At 44.7% G+C, this 23,411-nt stretch overlaps 2 protein-coding genes across 9 annotated transcripts in view; one reads left to right on the top strand and one right to left on the bottom strand.

The window, feature by feature from the left end:
- Window positions 1-1,540: 1,540 nt before the first annotated feature.
- On the top strand, window positions 1,541-7,997 carry PDCD5 (programmed cell death 5). Of its 2 annotated transcripts, none has more exons than XM_081870330.1 (6): window positions 1,541-1,693; window positions 3,080-3,120; window positions 3,949-4,010; window positions 4,748-4,839; window positions 5,665-5,758; window positions 5,791-5,816. In XM_081870330.1, exons 1-6 carry the CDS (start codon window positions 1,628-1,630, stop codon window positions 5,799-5,801), a joined length of 366 nt encoding a protein of 121 aa, XP_081726456.1. In that variant the 5' UTR covers window positions 1,541-1,627; the 3' UTR covers window positions 5,802-5,816. The 2 variants fall into 2 exon arrangements, with proteins under 2 accessions (XP_081726456.1, XP_081726455.1); XM_081870329.1 differs by lacking the exon at window positions 5,791-5,816 and adding an exon at window positions 6,405-7,997 and having other exon boundaries at window positions 1,542-1,693; window positions 5,665-5,736.
- The window catches only part of ANKRD27 (ankyrin repeat domain 27), a 55,884-nt gene continuing 39,031 nt past the window's right edge, over window positions 6,559-23,411 (bottom strand). For all 7 annotated transcript variants that reach the window (XM_081870176.1, XM_081870178.1, XM_081870179.1 and 4 more), the window contains 8 exons: window positions 19,868-19,993; window positions 18,525-18,722; window positions 17,685-17,804; window positions 15,558-15,719; window positions 14,564-14,663; window positions 12,499-12,580; window positions 10,737-10,809; window positions 6,559-10,008 (listed from right to left, as the gene is read on the bottom strand). In XM_081870176.1, coding sequence (XP_081726302.1) covers window positions 9,748-10,008; window positions 10,737-10,809; window positions 12,499-12,580; window positions 14,564-14,663; window positions 15,558-15,719; window positions 17,685-17,804; window positions 18,525-18,722; window positions 19,868-19,993 — 1,122 coding nt within the window. In that variant the 3' untranslated portion in view covers window positions 6,559-9,747. The remainder of the gene's footprint in view (window positions 10,009-10,736; window positions 10,810-12,498; window positions 12,581-14,563; window positions 14,664-15,557; window positions 15,720-17,684; window positions 17,805-18,524; window positions 18,723-19,867; window positions 19,994-23,411) is intronic.

The following is a 23,411-nucleotide window of genomic DNA, read 5'->3' as shown; positions in this document are numbered from 1 at the left end:
TAAAAAGGAGAGCTAATAATAGGTCACAAATCTGTATAAAACTTACATGTTTATACATTTTCTCTACGTCCCACCCTCTGTTGCAACTCGAGCTCTCGGGATTTCCCTCCTTCCTTCACTGGAGGTTTTTAAGCAAGAGGTTGTATGCCCATCTGCCAGGGATTATTGAGCTGGTGGTTCCTGCAGGGGGTTAGACTAAATGACCCTTAGGGATCCCATCTAACTCTTCGATTCTATTATTTTACGACATGTATATGTCAGTTTACGACATGTATATGTCAGTTTTTAGGGACGCAGGTGGCGCTGTGGGTAAAAGCCTCAGTGCCTAGGGCTTGCCGATCGAAAGGTCGGCGGTTCGAATCCCTGCAGCGGGGTGCGCTCCCGTCGTTCGGTCCCAGCGCCTGCCAACCTAGCAGTTCGAAAGCACCCCCGGGTGCAAGTAGATAAATAGGGACCGCTTACTACCGGGAAGGTAAACGGCGTTTCTGTGTGCGGCTCTGGCTCGCCAGAGCAGCGATGTCACGCTGGCCACGTGACCCGGAAGTGTCTCCGGACAGCGCTGGCCCCCGGCCTCTTGAGTGAGATGGGCGCACCAACCCCAGAGTCTGGCAAGACTGGCCCGTACGGGCAGGAGTACCTTTACCTTTTATATGTCAGTTTGCATTTCTTTGTACAGAAAGTATTGATCTGATGTGTAGGGGTCTTTCCTATTCTAATTAATTCAAGAGGGTTCTTGAAGTTTCTCTGTGTAAAAGAAACAAGCATAAGGTTCATGATGTTTGGGTTATACCTTCAAAGAAGCTGAGTACAGCTGGCTTAAATTGGTTCTCTTATCTCTTTTTGTCAAGGTCACGCTGACTATAATAATAGGCCAGGAGTAGCCTCGGTTTCACTTTTCTCTTTCTGTCTTTCTTTCCTTCTGGTGTGGTGTTCTATACATAGTGTGCTTAGTTGTTAAGGTTTAGACTTATAATAAGTTACTGTAAGTTAAAGTCAAGTCTGCTGCACCTGGATTTCTTATGGACAGTGCCAATCCTGAATGTACTGTATTGGATTTATGACCATTCTTCTCCTTCTTTGGGGATCACTCGTAAGCCTTCAGTAGCAGTAAAGCTCTGCTGGATGAAATATTAATTGCCTATGGTCTGTTTTGGGGGGATCCTGCAACGTGTTTAAGTTTTTACTCTGCTCACTATACGTCGGAGTTCTGCTCTGGATCAATATTGAGCAGAATTTCATGACATTATTGGCAGAGCTACATCTTATTGGACTCAGTGGGCGCTAACAGTAACTTCTGAGTAGGCTCTGTAAGCAAGCAGGTTTACACCAACTTTCTCTCTCACTCTCTCTCTTAAGCTCAGCTGGTAGAGCGCGAGACCCTTACTCTCAGGGTCGTGGGCGAAAGATTCCTTGTGAAAACCCTTGCGGTCTGATTCTATTGATGGCTCTTGCTTTGGACTGTTCGGCGCTCGGCTTCCTCTGCCTGTGCTAGAATTCCTCCTCTCGGTGCGTGATTGCGTTGGCCTCGCCTGCTCTTGCGCCGGCGCACTGAGGCGAACGGGAGAGCTTGAAGAGAGAAGCGGCCCCGCCCACGTCGCGCGTCACCGACGTCTCGTCGTCTCTAGCCATGGCGGACGAGGAGCTGGAGGCGCTGCGCAAGCAGAGGATGGCCGAGCTGCAAGCCAAGCACGGGGTGAGCGGAGCGGAGGGCGCCGGGCCTGCACCGTCCCCTCACACGCGGGCGGGCGTCGCCTTCGCCGCTTCGCCCAGTCTCCTGGCCCACAGGCGAGGCCCCTCTGGCTGGAAGGGCGGGCCTGGGCCTTCGGTTTTAATTGGATGGCGCTAGTCCTCACTGCGGGCTCAGGGCCGCCTCAGGCGTGGGAGGCAAGGCGGGAGGGGCGCAGAGACCACCCTGGGAGAAGTCAGAGGAAGAGACCCGTGTTTTGTGTATTATGCACGTCTGTATACACACACACGTGTTGGGATTATTTCCAGTGCTACATATCTACTCACTCAGGAAACCCATTGAGTACGCTCACGAAAGTGTATATACAGGGGTGGCAGCACATCTCTTATTTTCAGGGTTTCCACTTCTTTGTTTCAGGAAAAAAAACCCAAAGCAGCTTACATCCAATATTAGCACAAACCTCTCCCTTTAAAAAAAAAAATGAATGAAGTTAACCAGTTGAAAGGGAAAAAACAAGGACTGAGGGTGCTGTCTGGTTTGGGTTTTTTGTGTTTACCCTACGTGGGCTTTTGTGCATGATTGTTGTCAACCCTAAGTCCCCCGCCAACATCTTTATCCGTGTAACCACCATGGGAGAGGTAGGTTAGGCCCAAGGTGGCCCAGCTAGTGTCATAGCTGAGTGGGGATTTGAACCTGTGTCTCCATGGTTGCATTCTGACATTGGTTATGCCACACTGGCTCTGAGTGGGAGGGAGCAGGGGTTCTGTGATTGTCAGTCCCAGCACCAAATGCAGCTCTTGGAAGGTTCTTAAATGACTTTGCTTCACTGCCCCACACCCAGTTGCCAACCTGGAGAAGGGGCTTGTGTAGAAAGCACTTGTCAGTCAACCACCAAGGTGGGCCTGTCAAATCTAGCCATTGACTAGGAATCTAGAGCCAGCCTTTGCAAAAACATTACTGGTACACAACATCTTTTTTGCCAGCTCAGCTGTTCTTATATGCCCATTTGTGGCATCAAAGGGGGAAAAAGAAACTTCTGTGAAGTTTTCTTGCCTGGTGACCTACAAGCAATTCTTACCACAGTTTGCAGGCATGTATTAAGTAACTTGTCCATCTGTGGGGCTGAAGTATGGCTACTTTGCCATCTTGATTGGTAGATTCTATATTACCTGAAGGTTGCGTACTTCAACACCCTCAAAAGTTGACTCTCATCATTTAGGATCTAGTGCCTTCTCCCTACCTGGGAGCAGTAATAGCTGTGCATTTATGAGTTTTTCTGTATGAGAACAGTCCTGGCCATATATGTGTACTTTAGCGTTTGTTTGTTTGTTTGTACTTCTTCAGTAGTGCTATGCTTTACTACTAAACTGGTTCTTATATCTAACATTTCAGGATCCTTCCAGTGACATCGCACAGCAAGAAGCAAAACAGAGGTAACAGAGGGGATGAAAACAAAAGCTACCTTTTCGGTAGACTGATACCCCTTTATTACGTTGTGCACAGTAGCGGGGAGAAGGCACCCCTTCACATCTTAGGGGGTTTTTTTGCTAGTATGATTGTATCCTGTAATCAGTATTACCACATGACTGGAAGCATGTTGTGAGATACATCTACTGGGAGTTATCCAGATTCATGTCTCTGCAGGTTTGATGGTGGGATAAAATTAACTTTTAATATAATAATAAAAATTATAGGAAAAATGAAGGTGAAACAAATAAACAGCAGCAGAGGTATGGGCTGCCATGTTTGTATTTATTACTAAATTAAGTGTGATTTAGAGGCAGAAACAGAAGAGACACAGAACATTGGGACCAGTAGAGTTTTCCCTCTTTTTGTCATTCTCCTTAAATAAGGTTGCTATCCTTTTTGTCTTTATTAAAGCTTTACAATGCACATACTCTTCTAAATGGGTGTGTAATCTTCCTGCATCAAGAGCCCACTGTTAAATGAGTGAGAGTTTAACCTTTGTAGGGGTTTGGTACTGAGCCATGAATAGCTTGTGATCTGCCTCTGAACTGAACGTGTTTCAAGTTTCCATAGTTGGATTCTCTTTCCCAGATAATAATAAATGAATTTGTGCTCAAATTCCACAGTAAATTCCATAAGGATAGTAGTTTAAATGATTTAAATATAATTGAGTACTAGCAATGTCTAAATATGAAATTTCCGGTTGTACAAAATGGTTAGTGTGTTTTACTTTCTTGCAATGCACTGCACATCTTCTGAAGCTATAATTTATCTGCATAATTTTTCTATTACAGGGAATCAGAAATGAGGAATAACATTTTGGCTCAGCTTTTGGATCAGGCAGCTCGTGCCAGATGTAAGCATCCATTATGTATTCTGACCAACTTCTAATACCTTTCTTTGAGTCCATCTTACTTAGATTGCACATACTTAACTTTACCAAAGGAAAATAATAGTGTTTTGGGTCCAGTTCTAGGCACACTTATGTGAGAAGTAGGTTTCAATTCTCACAACATTTGCTTTTTCTGTTCTAAGGAGGATGCAGAGGAGACGCCACTGGATACTACTTTCTGAACTTATTGTTGATATATAGTTAATTATTCTAGAATGGTCATTAGTGAGGACTGCTGAGTTAAAAGCTGCTTCTGCAGAATAGTGTAGTGGTATTCCTAAATGTATTGGTGGGTGCTAAGCTAGGACTCTGGACTGGAGTTGACCTCAAGAGGATGGTTGACTATTCCCCTTTGCACATATCTGCAGCTCTTGTCAGTTGCTCCTGGACCCTGAAGCACTGCAGTCTGAAGGCATTACTCTGGACTCCCCCCCCTCCCCCCCGTCTAAAAGTTGAGTGGAATGGAACAATCAGAAAGCAGGAGGGAAATGTAAAGATCCTAATAAGCCATGTTTGAACAAAGCAGTATACCGAGTTCCTTAAAATACAGTTTTCCTTTTTCATAAGACCAGGCATAGATCAGTAATCCATCAGTAACAGTTCAAGGCCTTTTGCAGTACTGTGAATAATAAGTCTTGCCTGACTTTAGTAATCTGGTGGTGTTTTAAAAAAATTGCAAAATGTATGTTTTCCTTTTTCAGTAAGTAATTTAGCACTTGTGAAACCAGAAAAGGCAAAAGCAGTGGAGAATTACCTCATACAGATGGGCAGGTTTGGACAGTTAGGTGGGAAGGTAAGTGGAATCTCTGTCATGACTTCTTGATGAATCAAATATAGGAAATAACTTTCATGAAATACAGATTTATAAATAAATGTTCAAAGGCAGGCAGGCTTTGTGCATCCCACAAAGCCGTGGTTTCGATTTAACCAGTTTATTGAACAAACCATGAATCGCCTCACAGATTAGCAAACAAGCTGCCGCTTGTTTCTCTGACATTTGGCTTGTTTTCCACCTGTTCCTGCTTTGTGTCTTTGTTGCCCGACAAAATGATGGTCAAGCAAGGGTTTGGATATCATGCTAAACCACAGTGATAACAAGCCGTGGTTAGGACGGCTACAAACAACCATGGCTTCACCTTGTGGTTTGTTAGTAGAAAGCAAACATGGGTTATTCTGCTGGACTGAGTTTGCTGTTGCCTGAAAACAGAATGCCAAATTAGATGGATCTCGTGTCTCACTTGGCAAAATAATTCTTACACATCCTGCAAAACATTGATTTATAAGCTTTGAAAAGTTGTACTATTATAGGATAATTCTCTAGCCTATTCACACTTGTTTCCAAAATGCTTTTTTTAGTCTTATATAAAAAGTCGATGAATCGTTTTATGTGACATGGGGGATAGCTGATTACCTGTTAATGATGCTGTGGTGGTGGTCTTTGCTGTTTGGTTTTGTCCTTCCACTGTCATGATGCTCTGGATGAAAGTGTTACCTGTGTGTAGTGTTTAAGTTGCTTGTATAGGGTGTGTCCTTCTGCCCCCAGAGGGAGGCGAGGAGGAAATGTGCCATTCCCACCAAATGAGTATCTGCTACATGAGACTGTTTTTTTACTTCCTAGGTAACTGAACAAGGGTTGATAGAAATACTTGAAAAAGTGAGTCAGCAAACTGACAAGAAAACAACAGTAAAGGTAGGGCATCTTAAAAACTGGAGCCTGTTCGCCAATGGTAGAGTGGTCGCAGGATCACAGCATAGCCAGTATTTTTTGTTAAAGGTTTACTACATCTGCATGCTTCTTCCTGTATGAAGCTGACAGCTTATACAGAGCAGAAAATCTGTATATGGCTACTGCTTACAGTTTGGTGGGGTGGGTGTGGCCAGAATTGCAGCCTTGAACTCTTGGGAAGAGTAGGCAGGTGACTTCATCTCCAAGCTTAGTGCTGTAGTGCTTCGCTCTAAGATGAGAGACAAAATATCCTCCAGTTTGTTCTTTTCAGAGCGCTTTAATCAGTCCAGGAGATAAAGCTGCCGGGGCCACTTCCTGCAGCTTGGTGGGAGGATGTAGCCTACAAGCTGGCCCCTATTATCCCTTGATATAAAGACTATACTATTGTAATAGATTTGCTTCAATGTATCTTGAAAATACATATAGCAATACAGCAAGGTAATGAACAAATACTTGGGTATTGACTTTTAGGCTGGGCAGGTGCGAGATATGCAGCTGGCAAAAAACCTGGGAGCTTCCTTGCTTCACGCAGCTCTCTGCTTGCTCTTGTTCTCATAACACAAACAGGGAATTCTTGATTATTAAACTTGGCCTCAAAGTTATTTTCACCTACACTGTGTTTTCTCCCCTAGTTCAACAGAAGGAAAGTTTTGGATTCTGATGAGGAAGATTAATTGGTGAAAGGCAAATCATCTGGCGTATGTCAAGGAAAGTGTGCTGTGCCTGGCAGAAGCATAGATGAAACGTTTACACTTTTTTTCCCCTGTACACATTTTTTTATATATAAAGGGATGATCTTGTGTTCTGTATAATAAAATTAAGTGAAATGGTTTTCTTAGACCGCTTTTATAGCAGAGGCCTGAGAAGTTGTGGTTCACTCCCTATCACTTGGACTTCATTTTTCCTTTGGACACTGCTATGCCACTGGCACCTGTGGGCAGCTTGCTCGTCGTACTTCAGTGGCAACAGGATGCCTCGTAACCCAGCAGGGAATGAGAAAAGCTGCGTTACAAGCAGCCTGCTGGTTTTGTCAAAGTTAGTAGAGTTGCATGTGCAGGAAACAAGATTTTGATTTGAATATGTAAGATTGGAGGCTGCTGTATAAACATGACATTCATGATCCTTTAACCACGGTTGAAGGATTTGGAGCAGCCATGGAGTTTTCCCATCCATGTGCAAGCTCTCCCTCCCCTTTCTCCCGAGGATGGTAACTAGAATTTGCTGTTAGGGTTTTTAAAGCCGTTTCAGCATCCTAGTGGACAGCAAATCCCGGTTAGCATGGTTGGTTTTGAAGCATTGGTCTTCAGTTGGCATGTTGGGGCCTGATCTAAGGTAGATTGCAACAGGAGCACCACCACTGTACAGATAGGTTAGAAAATTAAGAAACTGGTCCCCAAATGCATGTGTTGGTCCCCAAATGTTGAAAACTACTGGTTTAAATGTTAAAGGATCATGATGTAATGTGTGAGTTACATGTCATGTCCGCTTGGGTACTGGAACACTTGCAGTATCACTGAACCAAAGCCAGAGGGGTTGGTTGATCAGAATATGGTTCCATGATACAGTATCTTGCTGGATGATCTGTTGCATTGAAAATTAGATAAATCTTGGTTGGCACGCTATGAAGCTTGAAATAACATGTGTTTGGGAAATATTTCTCTCAAGAGATGTCTTTCCTCACCCCCTGCCATACATTTTGCTAATAGCATGAGTGATTGAGAGTGATGCAACCAAAGTCAGGATCTTTAAAGCCCTTTTCATTTCAACAGAAGACTTAAGCATGTGCTTACATCTTTCGTATTAAAATTATTTAAAGGTTTAACAGCAGCTGGATTCTCTTAAATATCGTTCCAACACAGAACTGTGTAGACCAGGTGGTGAACCTTTGGCTCACCAGATGTCGCCAAACTGCAATTCCTGTCATCTCGCAGGCTAAAGGTTGGTAGCAGACAAAACATATTTGTTCTTATCCAAACTGCCTCCTTTTCTCAGGCAGCTATTGAAACAGCTGCCTAAATTCCCCTGGCCATCATGGTACCATTGTGACTTCAGGTTGTGCCTTTTTGTTGAATGCAAAATGAAATGGTTTTTGTATGTCTACTGTACCAACATCCCATGTAAGGCAGACTGTAAAAGGAGGAGGGGTTTGACCCTCTTCTTCACTGTGGAAGTGGAACATATAGAATAAGAGCTTTGAAACATATTAAAATCTTTCCATAAAGAAACCTGAGTTGTAGAGAGCAATTATTTGTCCATTGTAATTGTATTAAAGACACTATAATTAGTGCACATTGACACTGGTGCACTAATTGTTTACAGCTGTGTCCAAATGCCTCTTTCTTTGGGATAAAGCAGGGAAGACACCATTCCCCGTATCTCTGGGTGCTGTAAAGCATTAGGCACTGATTTTTGAAAAAAACCAATGCATGTTGCTCCCTGCCCCCTCTACAATGCTCATATCAAACTTGATAATTTTTCACAATTGCATACAAGGGAACTTGTTTACAGTGGAGGCTTAGGATGACCCAGAATGCATTGCTTTTCTCCTGCTTCCAGACTCCACAGAAGCACCCATACCTTCATGCAACTAGATCTGTGTTGCTAAAACTGGAACATGAGCAACAGGCTATAAAGTTTTCAGAAAATGCTTTATGGCAGCAGCTCCCATCAACCAGCAAGCTGCAATTCATGACTTACCATAAATAAAGAGTCCCACATTAAGAGCATAGATTAGTTAATTTTACTATTTCTTTCTCTCTCCCATCATTTGGCACAAGTCAAAGGCATGTAAGAAAACTAGGTGAACTCAATTACTTAGTAGAAAAATATACTTTTCCTTGTCCTTCAGGAGCCCACTAGCATTCTACCTTTTTATATACCTTGCACTAACATTCTGAACAGAGAAATATTAAACAATAAAAACCCAATGTATTGTTTACAAATATTACATAAAAACAGAATTGGAATTGACAAAAGTTATTGTGCTGTTCAAGTGATAATTCAACCCCTCTTAAAAATAAAAATAAAGAATGGAATGTTTACCAAAATGACGCTCCATTACTAAAAGTGCCCCCATCTTTCAATCTGGAAGTGTCTTTTCAAGTAAGGTCAACTAAGCAGCTCTTCCAAGACCCGGTGGATACAGATGTACTCTCTAGCTAGACTCATTGCATTTAGTGGAATCGTATTATTGTGCCATGCATATTTGCTATTTAAAATTAAATAGGGTGAGGTTGTAGTCTCAATACAAGTATTTGAGAATATGTTCACTAATGTGGGCTGCTACATAAAATAAAATGATTCAAAATCCAAGTCTCAACTCTGCTAGTCCTGCTCTCCATAAGAAGATGTACCCTTTGTTTATAAAACAGTGACTATAACCTCCCTCACTTCCAACTACCCATATATGGCCCATATTTCAATAAAATAAATGAGAACCAAAGGATCTGTGCAATCTTGCCCTTTGTGTCAAACTGTGCTGCCGGTGTGTGTAATTCCTTTCAACAGTTGGTGTAAACTAGTAGTGCAAAAATGGAAAGAAACTGCTGTCTTTTCAAACTATAATTATGTAGGCCTTGGAAGTCCCATAGGTATTCTGTTCCAAACTTACACCCATTACAGTTATATCTGATTTCAAGACTTCAAGTACAGACTAATGTGTCTCATAGTTTTTGATATCTCCATATACATCTCAGTTGTGTGTCTGTTTAAAATGGATCACACCTGTTGGGTTTTGTGGATCCAACTGCAAATAAACAGCCCTTCTGTCTCCAACTGCTAACTGTGTTGGTTGAGGGAGGAGAGGTTCCTCTTCCTGCCAGTCTTCACGTTGCAGTTTTGAATCCCTTGATCCTAAGGATTCTTTGATTCTTGAAGGGAGTGGAACTGACGCCAATTGGTGTTGCTGCTGCTGCTGCTGCTGCTGCTGCTGTTTTTGGTTACAAACTTGCTTCTTTGCCAGTGTTTTTGAAAGCATCAATCATCAGAGCAGCCTTCCAGTGAAGAAACAGGGGCATCTCTGGATAAACTGTGGATGTCATCTGCATCTGAAAGGGCCACATTAACCGTGTGTCTCCGATGCATTAGTTTACTTCTCAGAGGTGCTGCTGCCACATCAGACTCGACTTCATCCAGTGTGGGCTCCCCTCTGCTGCTGGAGTCAAGGATCTGCACCCTGCTTTGTTTTAAAGGATCCACAGGCTTTAGCTTGCTCTTATCAAAGCTCTTAATAGCTAACTTGAGAATCAAAACAAAAAAGAGCACGTTAAGATGTTTTATTTTTATCTGGCTGATAAATCTAAAGCAAATAACCATTAAAAGTTTCTTCTACTAATCAGCTGCTACCCTCCTGTAACTTCAGCCCAGTGGGTCAAGTCTGGCTTTCCGGGGCAGCAAAAAACAACTCTTTGCCTTCCTCTTTGTGAAAGCCTTTAAAGAGTGCTATCCTGCCTACCCCCCCTACCCCCGCCTCCAATATCTTTAACCAATATCTTTTTCCCCCCCTCATCCCTGACCATCCTGATTGTCTTTTTCTGAACCAATTCATCTACTGGACCTCTCCACTAGATAAAATATAGGGGAGAAGGAATGGATCATTCAAGTAAGAGGCACTCCATGTTGAGGAAGGGGCTATGGCTGGCACACCTTAATTATATCCTGCCCTTCCACCCAATGAGGTCACAGTGGGAGACATCAGGATTCTCCCATTTTTATCTTCATAACATGCCAGGTGAGTGTGTGTGACTGTTGAGTAAGCTTACAACCAACTCCGTAGCAAGTTGGGGTCTGAAATCAGGTCTCCCCAGCCATAGACTCTTGTCTATTATGATGCATATCCAGCACATTTGTAGAACTAACACCCCAAGAATCTCAGCCACCACTTATTTTAGTTTGCAATTTTTTGTAAACCACTTTGAGGGGTTTTTTCTACAACCAAGCCCTTCATTTCAAACCTGTCTTCCTACCTGATGCAGTAATTCATCATTAAAGTTAGGGACGCTTTTATCTCTCATTATAGTTTTCCGCAAGTCTTTTGACCTAAAGACACAAACAAACAAGGTTAAAAGAAACTTGGTTACATTTCGGTACAAGTCACTCAGTACAGCAGTGTATATCTGCCAGCCACCAGGTGGCTGTATTTCCGTAACAAAACCTGCTCCGTTGCCTTTGCTGAAAATTCTTAATATTTGACCTTCCTGGGGTATAAATGTCATGAGTTGCCCTTTGGAGTCTAAGCGTACAAAGGTCAGAAGACAAGTCATCAGCTACTTTTCCAACAGTCTAAATTAGGGACAGCCAGCCTGCGTATTGGATTCTTTATTCCCCAGCCACTAATTGAGGCGTCACAGAGTGTTGTACAACCTGACCTCTTTGCAGGTGCTCAGGCTCTTTAAACAAAGTCAGTGCAACCTAAGCAGTGGAGGTGTCACTGTGACACACTTGGACATGGCTGGGACATGGTGAGTTGGATTCAAAAGTGCCCTTCCATTTGGGGTTCAACAGACACTCCTTCGAACTGATGTGGAGGGGGGCAAATTTTGGCAGTTTCCCTACATGCTCCATCTCTTCAGAGGGATGGTGAACTTTTCTAAATAGAAATGGAGGAGTGGCAGAGAGAAATCAGCAAAAATCACTCTTTGATCCATTTACAGGGGCCTCCACAGGATCAAAGCTCCCCGTGTTCACAGAATGTCAACTTCCCGTGGGGCACCTTTGGATGTGACCCTATTTATTGAAAAACATTTCTGTCTCCCTTTCTGTATTTTAGGATTCACTAACCAGGTGGCATATGCAAAGGCTGGAACCAAAAGGGAAGGCACAAGGGCTTTTCAGCCATCCTCTCTGCTGCAGCTCCCTGTGCCGTCTCTGAAAGTTGCCTCAAGTAGTAGAGACCTGACCGAGCTGCATTCTGTTAAGTGCCAAATGGTGTGTCAGGAGGGGAAACTATGGTTGCCAGCATTGGAATAAGCCAATGTAATTGAACCAACTTCAAACCCTGGTTTGTTCTGATGCTAGTAATAATAATATAATAATTTCTTATTTATACCCTGCCCACTCTGGGCAGCTTCCAACAAAACACTAAAATACAATAACCTATTAAACATTAAAAGCTTCCCTAAACAGGGCTGCCTTCAGAGGTCTTCTAAAAGTTTGGTAATTTTTCTTTCGACATCTGGTGAGAGGGCATTCCACAGGGCGGTAACCATAGTAACCATAGTTTTTTTCAGTTTGGACAAAAGATGAAACAATAGTTAATTGAAGACCTCCTGGTGTGTTGGCTCATACTATGGAAGGGCTAAACAAAAGGGCAAAAAGCTTGTCCCAGCTCCTGCTCAAATGAAGACCTCAAACTCAGGTTACGGTTTCTATCAAAATATGGAATGCTTAGATCGGCACGACATAGACAAGCCTTGTTCAAATGCACAGCAGGTGCTACATATGCCTGCACAAGCAAAGGCATTGATCCACCAATGACACTCCCCCTGCAACCCCTTTATAAAGGAAAGCAGGGAAAGTGGTGGGCACAGTAAGCCCAGTGAGCTTCATAGCTGTCAAGTGGGGATTTGAACCCTGGTTTCCCAGATCCTAGTTTGACACTAACTACCACACCAGATTGGCTTGGAAGACATCCTGCAGCTCCAGCCCAATTGAAGACTGCATGCAGTGTTATCTGATGCTTTGGCAGTACCGGCAGGCAGCACTCAGAAGGCAGTTTTTGAAGCTTACTTGTTAAAGCGGTTGATTGACTGGACCAGCTGAAGGCGCCGGGCGACGAGATCGTCTGCTATCTCGGGAGATTTAAAACTGACTGCAGGTTTAAGTAACAAAAACCATTAAATTGGCATACTTTTTTAGCAATCAAGTCCACACAATCCTGAATTAAGAATGAATTAAGAATTAAGAATGAATGAAAGCCACCTTCAGCTAACTTTTAAAAGCCACCGAAGCTGTAGAGATGCCTGAGCAGCTTGGCATCATTGCTACAGCGGGTCGAGAATCCTAAGATCCGGTCTGTGGCTGAACTCAGGCATCAGGAAGAATGAGGCAGGAACTGAATCAGAAGAATGGACTGCACCACTTCAGGTGTTGGGAGGGAAATCAAACCTTCCTCCCTTATATGCAGGGAAGTTTGAATACGTGTTTAATAAAGGCATTCTCACCTGCACGTCCATTCTGCCAATGCAGGTGATTTGACCGCCTCATTCTGCTGCCTGCAGAACATGAAAATCACCCAAAACCCAGAAAGTGGTTTTGTTCAACATGGCACCCTGTCTAGCATATGCTGTACTCCATACATTCACATGGCCATCTGCAAAACATACAGGCTGAGCAGAGGGCCATGAAGCAACCTATGTGGCCCCCGCATCACCACCCAGCCCACTCCCAAGCCTTTCAAAAATCCCTCCTTATGTCAAGGTCTCTTAGAATAAACTTCATAAGGATCAACTCCTTAGTGCTGGCAGCAGAAAACGGCAGGTGCAAAAATATCCCTGTGGGGATTGAATTACATTAGCAAGAATACTGGGCTGTTGTCAATCATTCCCACTTAGGGCAGGAAACAATCATCTTGGAGTAAACTGGGTGGGGCTATAAAAGGAAAGACAGAGCCTTGCCCATCCCAGGTAACAACACCGGATCAGGGCTGGCTCCTGTTCTTTTTTAAAAAGAAAGCTTAGAATTATTTAAGCTGCCAGTGACATCTCTGCTTACACAACGGGAAAACAAAGGTATTTAGCTCTCCTAGGACTGATCTGACCCCAGGTGTTGGCACAAAGTGCATTAGGTAACATCTACCTCCATTAGGCAGGGATCAGGCACCTGCTTTGCATCTCCAATAAGGAGGGTCAGGTGACGGGAAAGCTCTCCGGTTGAGACCCTAGGGCAGTGATGACCAAACTTGGCCCTCTAGCTGTTTTGGGACTACAGTTCCCATCATCCCTGACCACTGATCCTGTTAGATAGGGATGATGGGAGTTGTAGTCCAAAAACAGCGGGAAGGCCAAGTTTGGCCATCACTGGCCTAGGGAGCTGCTGGGAGCCTCAGTAGACAATGGGAAAATAGCTAGACCTGGCACATTCTTAGGTTCTTGCCCAAAAAAACTGAGCAGAGTAGCCACAGCAGCCCTTTTACCAGCACTGGCATGTAGAGTACATGCTTTGCATTAGAAGGTCCCAGATTCAATCCTAGTGTATTCAGTTACAAGGATCTGAAGTAGTGGGTGATGTCTTTTTCTACCTGAGACCCTGGAGCTAAATGGACCAATGGTCTGACTTGGTATAGGGAAGCTTCCTACGTTCTGTTTTTTAATTTTGTGAACATTAAGTCCCAAGTTGGGCTGCGGTCTTTGCATTACCAAAGCTAAGGAGTTTGCCTGTATGTGCTAAGCCTACTGCAATGCGGAAAAAAAAAAGCCACAGGGCTAGTCCACAGGACATGGGGTAGTTTTTCTAGCTACCTGGCAAGTTGCAAACATCTTTGCAGGCTTATCAATGTTGCCATTTGAAGAAAGAAAAACAAGAAACAAGCCTTTCAAGCTGCTCTCTCCACACCAGCTAGTGGAACAGAGGTTTGCCCCCCATCATCACAGCTCCCTTTTTAAACCTGATTTTGGAAAAAGCTCTTCAGAAAAGAACACATATATCAAGGCAAGCAGAGAAGGCAGAGACCCTTTTCATCTGGCACAGCAGCAAATGAGCTTCCCTGCCCTGCTCAGCCCACCAGCCCTCCGCCTGCTTAGTAAGGTCAGTCCCCAGTGTGATTCATTTCTGCTAGTCAAAATGCCACACTCACTTTTTTTCCTGCTCTTCCCAGTCACGTGAGATCTGCAGTCAGTCTTTCTTCCCTCTTCTGAGGTTCCTACGGCCCTCAGCAGCTCAAGGATACCTGATTTCTTTAAATTAGGTGGGACAAAAAGAGGAGGTAGTTTCTCATTTTAAAAATACTTTATTTTATTTTATTTTATTTTATTTTATTTTATTTTATTGCTGTATATTATATGAAGCTGCCCAGCAGCACTTACAGCAAAAAAAATGATAAAATACAATTAACATATAACAAAATATGCATAAGAACTTCCAGCACAATGAATGAAAATGCCACTTAACAGGGGTTCAGAACACTGTAAAAACAGGTTTTTAAGGGCTGGGGTATATAATAAAGAAGCAGGTACATTTTTAGAGCATCATGACCGTTCTAGATTCTTGGAATATTTTAGCACAGTCAAACAAAGGATGGACGATGGACAATATCTGACCAATCGTTGGTCAGCAAGCTAGTCCTACCAATTACCACACTCCTACTTTTGTTGTCTATGTCAGGGGGTCCCAAACTCCCCACCCACCCCCACCCATGGTGCACTTGAAAAATGTTGAGGGTCTTGCCAGACCTCTTCATGATTTTTTTTGCCCGTTGTAGCAATTGGAATGCACTGTGCTCGATGCTGTATGTTTTTTCAATTGTGTTTTTACTGCTTTTATTACTCTTACATTTTCTTGTATTACAATTTGGATTCCATAGAACTCAAAGGGCACGTGTCCTTCATAGACACTCCCAAATCCACCTGACTGAAGCTGTGGTCCACGGACCACCGTCCGGGAGCCCCTGATCTATGTTGCTTGAGAATTATAGCTTCAGGCTGAAGCTGGAGCCAATCACACCCCCCCCCCCCCGTTGATATCTCTGGCTGATAATGCATCAGTCCATGAATAACTGCCAGGGGGAGGCTGGTAGGCTTACTGTACTTGTGGGCAAGCAAGTTCCTCCTGTGGACAAATGGGCCACTTACAGGCTCAGCGTAGTCACGGGGCGTGCACTGTCTGTCGTTCCGGGCATGTGCTGATGCGCCGTGCTGCAGCAGGAGCTGGACCAAAGGCTCGTAGCTCCCGATCACAGCTTTATGGAGAGGTGTGTTGCCTTGGTTGTTGGACAGGTTAACCGAGGCCCCGTTCTGAAGGGAAAGAAAGGATGGCAAAGGACATTCAAGCGATGATACTGAAAGGAGGTCACACGGAAACGGCAAGTTCTCATACTTCTTTCAGTATCTCAAAATGGTACCGATGAGGAAGTTGCATCAACTTTTACTATGTTATCTGTTGGGGGTCTGAGGCAGAGGATGTTTCCTGTCTCCCATCTGATCCTCTTAAACTTTAGATGGCAGGGATTGAACCTGCATGAAACGTATCTGCTCTGTCAGTACAAGACGGTCCCCCTCTCAAATTCTTCCTTTGTCTTATTTACATCCCACTTTTCATCCAAGAAGCTGAAGGTGACATACATCTCCCTCCCGCCCCCATTTTATCCTCACATCAACCCTGTGAGGTTGGCTCAGAGTAAGGTCCACCCGTGAGCTTCATGGGTTAAATGTGATATTTGAATCTAGGTCTCAAGTCAGTCCACAATGGCTCTTCCAATATGGAAATATGCGTTTTAATGTAACAAATTGACAAGGACAGATCTACTCTCTCATTTCATGCTATCAACAGAAAGGCAATGATTAAGCAATCCATTCATCCTACTGTGCTTTCCATTGAAAAGTAGCAGCCTGGTTCAGACAAAATGGGAAACCACTAAGTTTACCATTATGTCAATGAACCTGCAGGAGCCGTGAACTTGCCTTCTTCCTTTTCTTCCTCTTTGCTGCCACAAGGAGGAGACCGGCAGCTTTCACTTCTGCTTTTAAATAAACCACAGTTCTGAACTGTGGCTTGTTTCAAACTGGAGGCCAACGCTTCATTGTAGCTGCAATTAAAGGGGGGCAGAGTTCTTCACACAACAGGAAACCACGGTTTCCCATTATGCCTGAACCAGACCAGCGAGCTGAATCTAAAGATGCCCTTCCAGATACAGAAGAAATGTGAAACTACATCCAAATGTGCTATTGAACAACAGGATGACTGGGGAGTGCTATGTAATCCAGCTGCTTCTGCACTAAGTGCACCCATGCACAGCTCTTGCAGAAGCATTTGCATAGCTGCACAATAATCTATTTTCCTTCTGCTCTGAATCCCAGCCCACTATGCTCACATGATAAGGTGAGTTCATCTGCAGTAGCTGATCTGTAACTGACATTTAATATAACAAAGGGCAAGTTTATACAAATGAATGCCAGCATGCGGCTTAGATTTCCCCCATAGTTCTCTTATGGAAGGGATGGAGAAGCTGTGGTCCTCCAGGCATCTGTGAGCTCCCTTTTCCATCAACCCTAGTCAGCCTGGTCACTCAATGATGATGGGGAGGGACGGAGCTTCCCCAATCATACTTTAGGGCAGTGGTTTTCAACCAGTGTGCCATGGGCAACACTGGCGTCTTTCCTTCCCTCCCTCCTCTGATGCCCTCTTGTGTCTCTGCTTCCCAAAGGCTTGCACAGATGTTTGTTGCAGCAGCTCTGGCTACAAGCTCCGCAGGTGAATGGTGCCTCTGGGGCTGGCCAGGGGGTGGTTTCCAGGCCCCTGTGGGGCAGTGTGAAGAGGCACTTCTCTTTGGCGGGGGGTGGGGGGGCAGCTCAGAGACCAGGAGTGGCAGCTGCAGCCACCCAGAGGACTCCCAAGGAGAGGGGAGGAGGCTGAGGGAACACTCCACAAAGGAAGGTGTTTGAAAAAGGGTGAGAGGCTGCCAGCTCTGCAGGCAAAGGGTGATATAACTGGGCTCCTGAGCCCTACAGGGGTGCTACAGAAAGACGTTAGTTGGTCAAGGGAGCCATGGATGCAAAAAGGTTGAAAACCTCTGCTTTAGGGCAACCCATCCTTTAAAATGTACTCTCAAAATGCTGAAATTAAGAGCAGAGTATGATGAAAAGTCCTCTGCTGTTCAGAATGTTGCCAGATCTGCCACCTCATGATGACTGAATATGAAAAATAAATACCACAGTCGAAAGAAAGAAAGGAAAATGTGAAAATACCCAAAGGTCCCTTACCTCTAACAAACAGGCCGCTATCTCTAGATAGCCATTCAAGCAGGCATAAATTAAAGGAGTGTTTCCATAAATGTCCTTTTTATTTTGTTTAGCTTTATACTCTATCAGGCACTTTACCACCTGTGGAAAAAAAGGAAAGAAGTGTTACCATGGCAGCTTTGAACAGTTTCAACACACGCAAAAACCAGAAGTAAAAGGGTTCAAGTCCCCTGCATTTTCTCAATCTTTCTTTCTATAGACGAAACCAACTCACATTAATGCTTTGTAAAGCACAGGCGCAAGCAAGATTATTATCGGCATAGTGAGTGCAGTTGCTTATCTTGTGCCTGGCCCCATCCATACACTCAAAGGGAGCTATCATGGACTTGGGCAAATCCCAAGGTGTGCAAAAGTGGAAACAAAATTGGGTGGGTGGAAGAGCCTTGCTGGATCAGGCCAAAGGGCACCCCTTTGTTCTCATGGTGGTCGACCAGATGTCTCTAATGGGAAGCCCACAGGCAAAACCCAAGCAAAAGAGTGCTCTTCCCTCCTGAGGTTTCCAGCAACTGGTATTCAGCAGCTTTTACTGCCTCCAACAGTGGAGGTCTGCTGTGGAATATCCTGCCAGCACAGATTCAGCAGGCACCTTGTCTGCAAGCTTTAAAATGCCTGCTGAAAACTCTTCTATTTCACCAGGCAAAATATACAAGCAATTAAGTATGCATCCCCTGCAATGGTCTTCTTTTTATGAGTTTACTGTATGTTTTTGTATTGTTGTAAGCCGCTGTGATATATTTTAATGATACAGCGGTATATAAATAAGTAAGGTCGAAGAGGAGACTTCCCTGCTGCAACCCTTACCTGAAAGTGCCCGTTCTGGCTGGCGAGGTGGAGAGGTGTCGCGTGGTGAGCATCCTTTGCCTCCAGGTTGGCTCCGTGCTTCAGTAAGAGGGAGACCAAGTCCCCATGTCCATGGAGCGAGGCCACGTGCAGCGGCGTCAGGCCCTCTTGGTTTGTGATGTTCACTCCGAGGCCGTTGGAGGGAACTCGGAAGAGTTTCTATCGGGAGGAAGAAAGGGAAATTCCATCAGAGCCTTCTCAGCTGACAAGCAAGCAAACATCCCACGGCAGCCACCGCCTGGAATTCAGCGCTGCCTTGGAAACTTCAGAGTGCTATTTGTGTGCTGAGATGATGCAAATGTATTGGTGTAAACTCACCATTATTATGAACGGTGATTTATTAAGTAGCAGTAGTAGCATTAAGTGCCTTAAACTACTATGCACATTTAAAAAACAAACAAACCCAAACTAGACAGGGCTTGCCCATAGGTTTACAATCTAAAACATCACAACCACTGCTGTATGCTTTTCATAGCTTAGTTGGCAGAACATGAGACTCTTAATCTCAGGGGCATGGGTTTGAGTCTCACATTGGGCAAAAAGATTCCTGCACTGCAGGGGGTTGGACTAGATGACCCTTGGGGTCCCTTCCAATTCTACAGTTCTCTGATTCCATTTGGTTAGCAAAGGAGAAAGCAGCAGCTGGGAAATCGAGAGCAGAAGCCTTGTTACTTATTTACTCTCCCAGAGGCAAAGACTCCTGGAAGAGGAGTGCAATGCCAAGACAGGGAAATTGTCCACAGGGAGAGGAAGCAGTGGCGAAGCAAGCCTATTGGGTGCCTGGGGCACTGCGCATGCCCTGTGCCCAGGGGCATTGCCAGGCGCCCGTGGGGCGGGGCGAGCCAGGGCAGGACACTCTGCTGGGCCTCTGAGGAGCCTGCCTGCCTCTTCCCACTCAGCTGCCCTACAACTGAGGGGGAGGCAGCGGGCGGACCATTTGGGCAGTGTGGAGCCTGCATGCGCTCAAGCCATCGCGTCACTCCCAGGTGAGTGCCGCCTGGCATTTTGTCACCCCCCTCAGTGGTGACAGCTGGGGCAGCCCGCCCCCACCGCACCCCCCTTTCTCCGCCCCTGAGAGGAAGGTGAGTTGAGGACAAAGTGCAAAGTTTTCTCCCCCTCCCTGCCTCTTCCAGAGGAAAACAAGCTTCTCCTGAGCAGCTGCTCAATCCTTTCAGGAGCCTGATTACCCAGGAGAGCAGCTTCATCTCAGGAGGTCGTGAACTCTGATAAGGACAAGGGGCAGAGGATGTTTCAGAGCTGGGCAGAATGAATGACAGGTCTGGGCAGGAGGAAGACGGGCAGACCTTTTGCACAGGGCCACATCTGGAACACTGGCACAAGGGGTGGCAGAACTCCAGCTTCTCCACGCTGCTGCCGGCTTCTTCGGGTTCCTCTAGATCGTCTTCTGCCCATTCCAAAAGATAGCGCACCTGTTAAGAAACGAAGGCCGTTCTAGAGTCAGAATTGTAGGCCTTATTCTCACTAGGGTGGTTAGGGTGGCCAGTGTCCTACGTTACAGAGAACAGTGTTCTGTTAGAAAGGCTGACTGGTCAAACTCTGGTTTAAACATTTTTTAAAAACCCAGAGGAGGAGGAGCAGCCTGAGCAAGCAGACAGCTGAGCTGGCCGCAGTCTCCCTCACTATGGTAAGATGGATTGTATTTCTATTCAGAATTGTAGCAATTGTTTCTAAATCTGCGTTAATAACCTATAACTTAGCATGTGCAGGTTTCATGCAAATTAGTGTCCCCCTTTTTTAAAAAAAGAATGTATTTATTTTCTTTTGGGAGAGGAACCCTTGGGGTGGTAAACCCAACCCTGAACTGAACTACATCTGATGACAGAGAGACGCTCACATGAACGCACCCTCGTGAAAAATAATCACTACACAAAGAAAACTACCATGTCATAGAGACAACCAAGCTTGAGCCCATTCTGCTTGGATATCTCATTTTCTATACGAAGTATTGTTGTTTTGCCTGCATGGAGGAATACTGAAATTATGGCACTCCCCCTGCCCCATAGGCAGCATTTTAATTCAAACATCGATATGCCAATTATTCTGGAAATTTGCACTTACTGATTTTATTTCTCAGCGTATATTAAGCTCACCTTTCAAGGTGGGGATGGAGAACCTGTGGCTCCCCAGATGTTGTTGGACTACAGCTCCCCTCAACACACAGCCCTTGCTTTAGGTTGCTCTAGCCCAGGCTTCCTCAAACTCGGCCCTGCAGATGTTGTTGGACTACAACTCCCATGATCCCTAGCTAGCAGGACCAGTGGTCGGGGATGATGGGAATTGTAGTCTCAAAAACATCTGGAGGGCCGAGGTTGAAGAAGCCTGCCTAGCCCGTCTCAGGCATCTCGTATAGTACATTATAGACTGCACAGAAATTCACCAAAGAGATCTTGAAAGATATACAAAAACTAGTATCTTAGAAACATTTCAAACAGGTCAGCATAAAACAGATCATTGTGTTTCAAAAACCAACAGCAATTAAAACCGGGTAAGAAAAAAGCAATCTGGAATAGGTAATTGATAGAGACTTGTGCAGAAGAGACCAGGTAGGCACAATCCAGTGGGAATAGCATAACTAGAGCTGGGGGGGCACCACTGAAAAGGCCCTGCCCTCTTGCTCCTTCCAGCCTACTTGACCTTACCGGTAGGCCTGTTATCACTTCAGTAGGACATCGTCCAAAGTCTCCTGTTACTTTCACAGAAAGATAAGATAAAGGAAATCTAACATTTCACTTCCCACAAGTCAACTGCAGACCAGTTTCCCAAGGAACCATGATGTAAATTAGAAATGACTTCCTCACACTTAATCGAGTCTTTGACGCTCACCTCAGCCCAAGGCCTCTCAAATCCTTTTAGCCAGGATTGCTGAAGATTAAATGGAGGGCTTTGGGCCAGAATATACCAAGGTGCTTCCTTGAACAGCCTTTATTCCACTTAAAAAAAACAAAAACCCAACCTCAACCACAGTTGATTTTTAATCAAAGAGACAAGAACGCTGACTTTTCTCAAGAAAGAAAAGAGAATATGTTTGTCATTTCTTGTCTTTCTGCCATCAATTAATGCATACGCAGGCTTGCGCAAGTTGTCTTTGTGGGGGTGGAGGTGGGGCTTTGGGCAAGATAATCTTGGTGGGGAGCCCTCTTTTGAGTCTGCCCCCCTCTTCCTCCTTACTGCCACTGCCTCCTCTTCTAGGTGGGAATCAACAGCCCAGGAACCAGGCTCAGACCTCCACTTGAGTTCCTTCTTGTTTATTTATTTCTCACTTTGCTCTATCAATTGAGCATGGGGTGGAGCACACACCTGGACCCACCAGTGCTGGCATTCTTGAAGACACACCTGGAGATAAGCATCCCCTATGTCTCTTGACTTGAATCTTCTGCTTCAACTGATGTTATGGGGTTTTAATGGGCTCACTCATTATACATTTTAAATAACAGGTGTTTTAATGTTCTTGATGAATTTATTTTACCATGTACTGTATTTTAATTATTATTATTTTTAATAAGCTGTTTTTATCCTTGTTATTTTGCTGCCGGCTTCCATTTGTTTGTGAACCACCCGTGTATTTTTTTCCTTGAAACAAAAGGTGGTATATAAATTATTATTTTTAAAAAGTCATGTAAAACTATAAAATCAGCAGGTAACAGAGTCTAAGCAAGCAACAATGGACTGTAACCAGCCACCTCAAAACACCTGGGTAAACAGCTGTTCTTGTTTAGTCATGTCTGACTCTTTGTGACCCCATGAACCAGAGCACGCCAGGCAATCCTGTCTTCCACTGCCTACCGCAGTTTGGTCAAACTCATGCTGGTAGCTTCGAAAACACTGTCCAACCATCTCGTCCTCTGTCGTCCCCTTCTCCTTGTGCCCTCCATCTTTCCCAACATCAGGGTCTTTTCCAGGGAGTCTTCTCTTCTCATGAGGTGGCCAAAGTATTGGAGCCTCAGCTTCAGGATCTGTCCTTCCAGTGAGCACTCAGGGCTGATTTCCTTCAGAATGGATAGGTTTGATCTTCTTGCAGTCCATGGGACTCTCAAGAGTCTCCTCCAACATCATAATTCAAAAGCATCAATTCTTCGGCGATCAGCCTTCTTTATGGTCCAGCTAGCCTTGGGTAAATCCATCACAGCAGACAGCCAAAGATTCCACTCCACTTTCCTCCAAAACAGATCCCAACTAAAGGAGCTAAACTGGACAACGCCATGAGGACGCAACAAAGAAGGTGAAGTAAGACCTTTCCACCTCCCCCACCACCACAGAGTAGGCACAGTGGGGTGCTTTCACTTCTGCTCAGTTGTGTTCACTGCAAAACATCAACTGTGTACATTACAGCAGTCTGATCTTCCCTACACCAGAAAGCATTACAGACCCTGCAGTGCTGGAAAGAGTATAGGGGCAATAACCCTTCCCATTCCATACTGAGACCAAGGCTCCAATAGGGAATGGCCAGCCCTGTCAGTCATTCACCCACCTCAAGAATTCAGGAATCCCTCAGATTATCCTGACAGGTCCCCCACCGGCCACCCCTCCTTCGCACAGGCAGAAACAAGACTGGTCATCCCCACAAACTCCTTTCTTCAGCTGCACACATATATCACCCAACCTTGAACAACAAGGAGTCAAGCAGACCAATCATTAGCTTGCCACAGCTTCCCAAAACATTCCCTCCCGAAGTTTCGAATCAGTGCCTTACCAAAGTTTAATCACGCTGTCTCAAATGTATCTGTTTCCAATGACAATGGATTAAGGAAGGATTTTGGTCAAAAGGTTAAATGCATTTTAAAATAGGTGCACGTGTTAAGTATCCCATGGAGCTGCTGTAACCCGATC

Source organism: Podarcis erhardii (assembly GCF_964252035.2).
Source record: "Podarcis erhardii genome assembly, chromosome: 7".
Classification (NCBI taxonomy): domain Eukaryota; kingdom Metazoa; phylum Chordata; class Lepidosauria; order Squamata; family Lacertidae; genus Podarcis; species Podarcis erhardii.
This window is presented reverse-complemented; position numbering and strand designations above follow the sequence as displayed.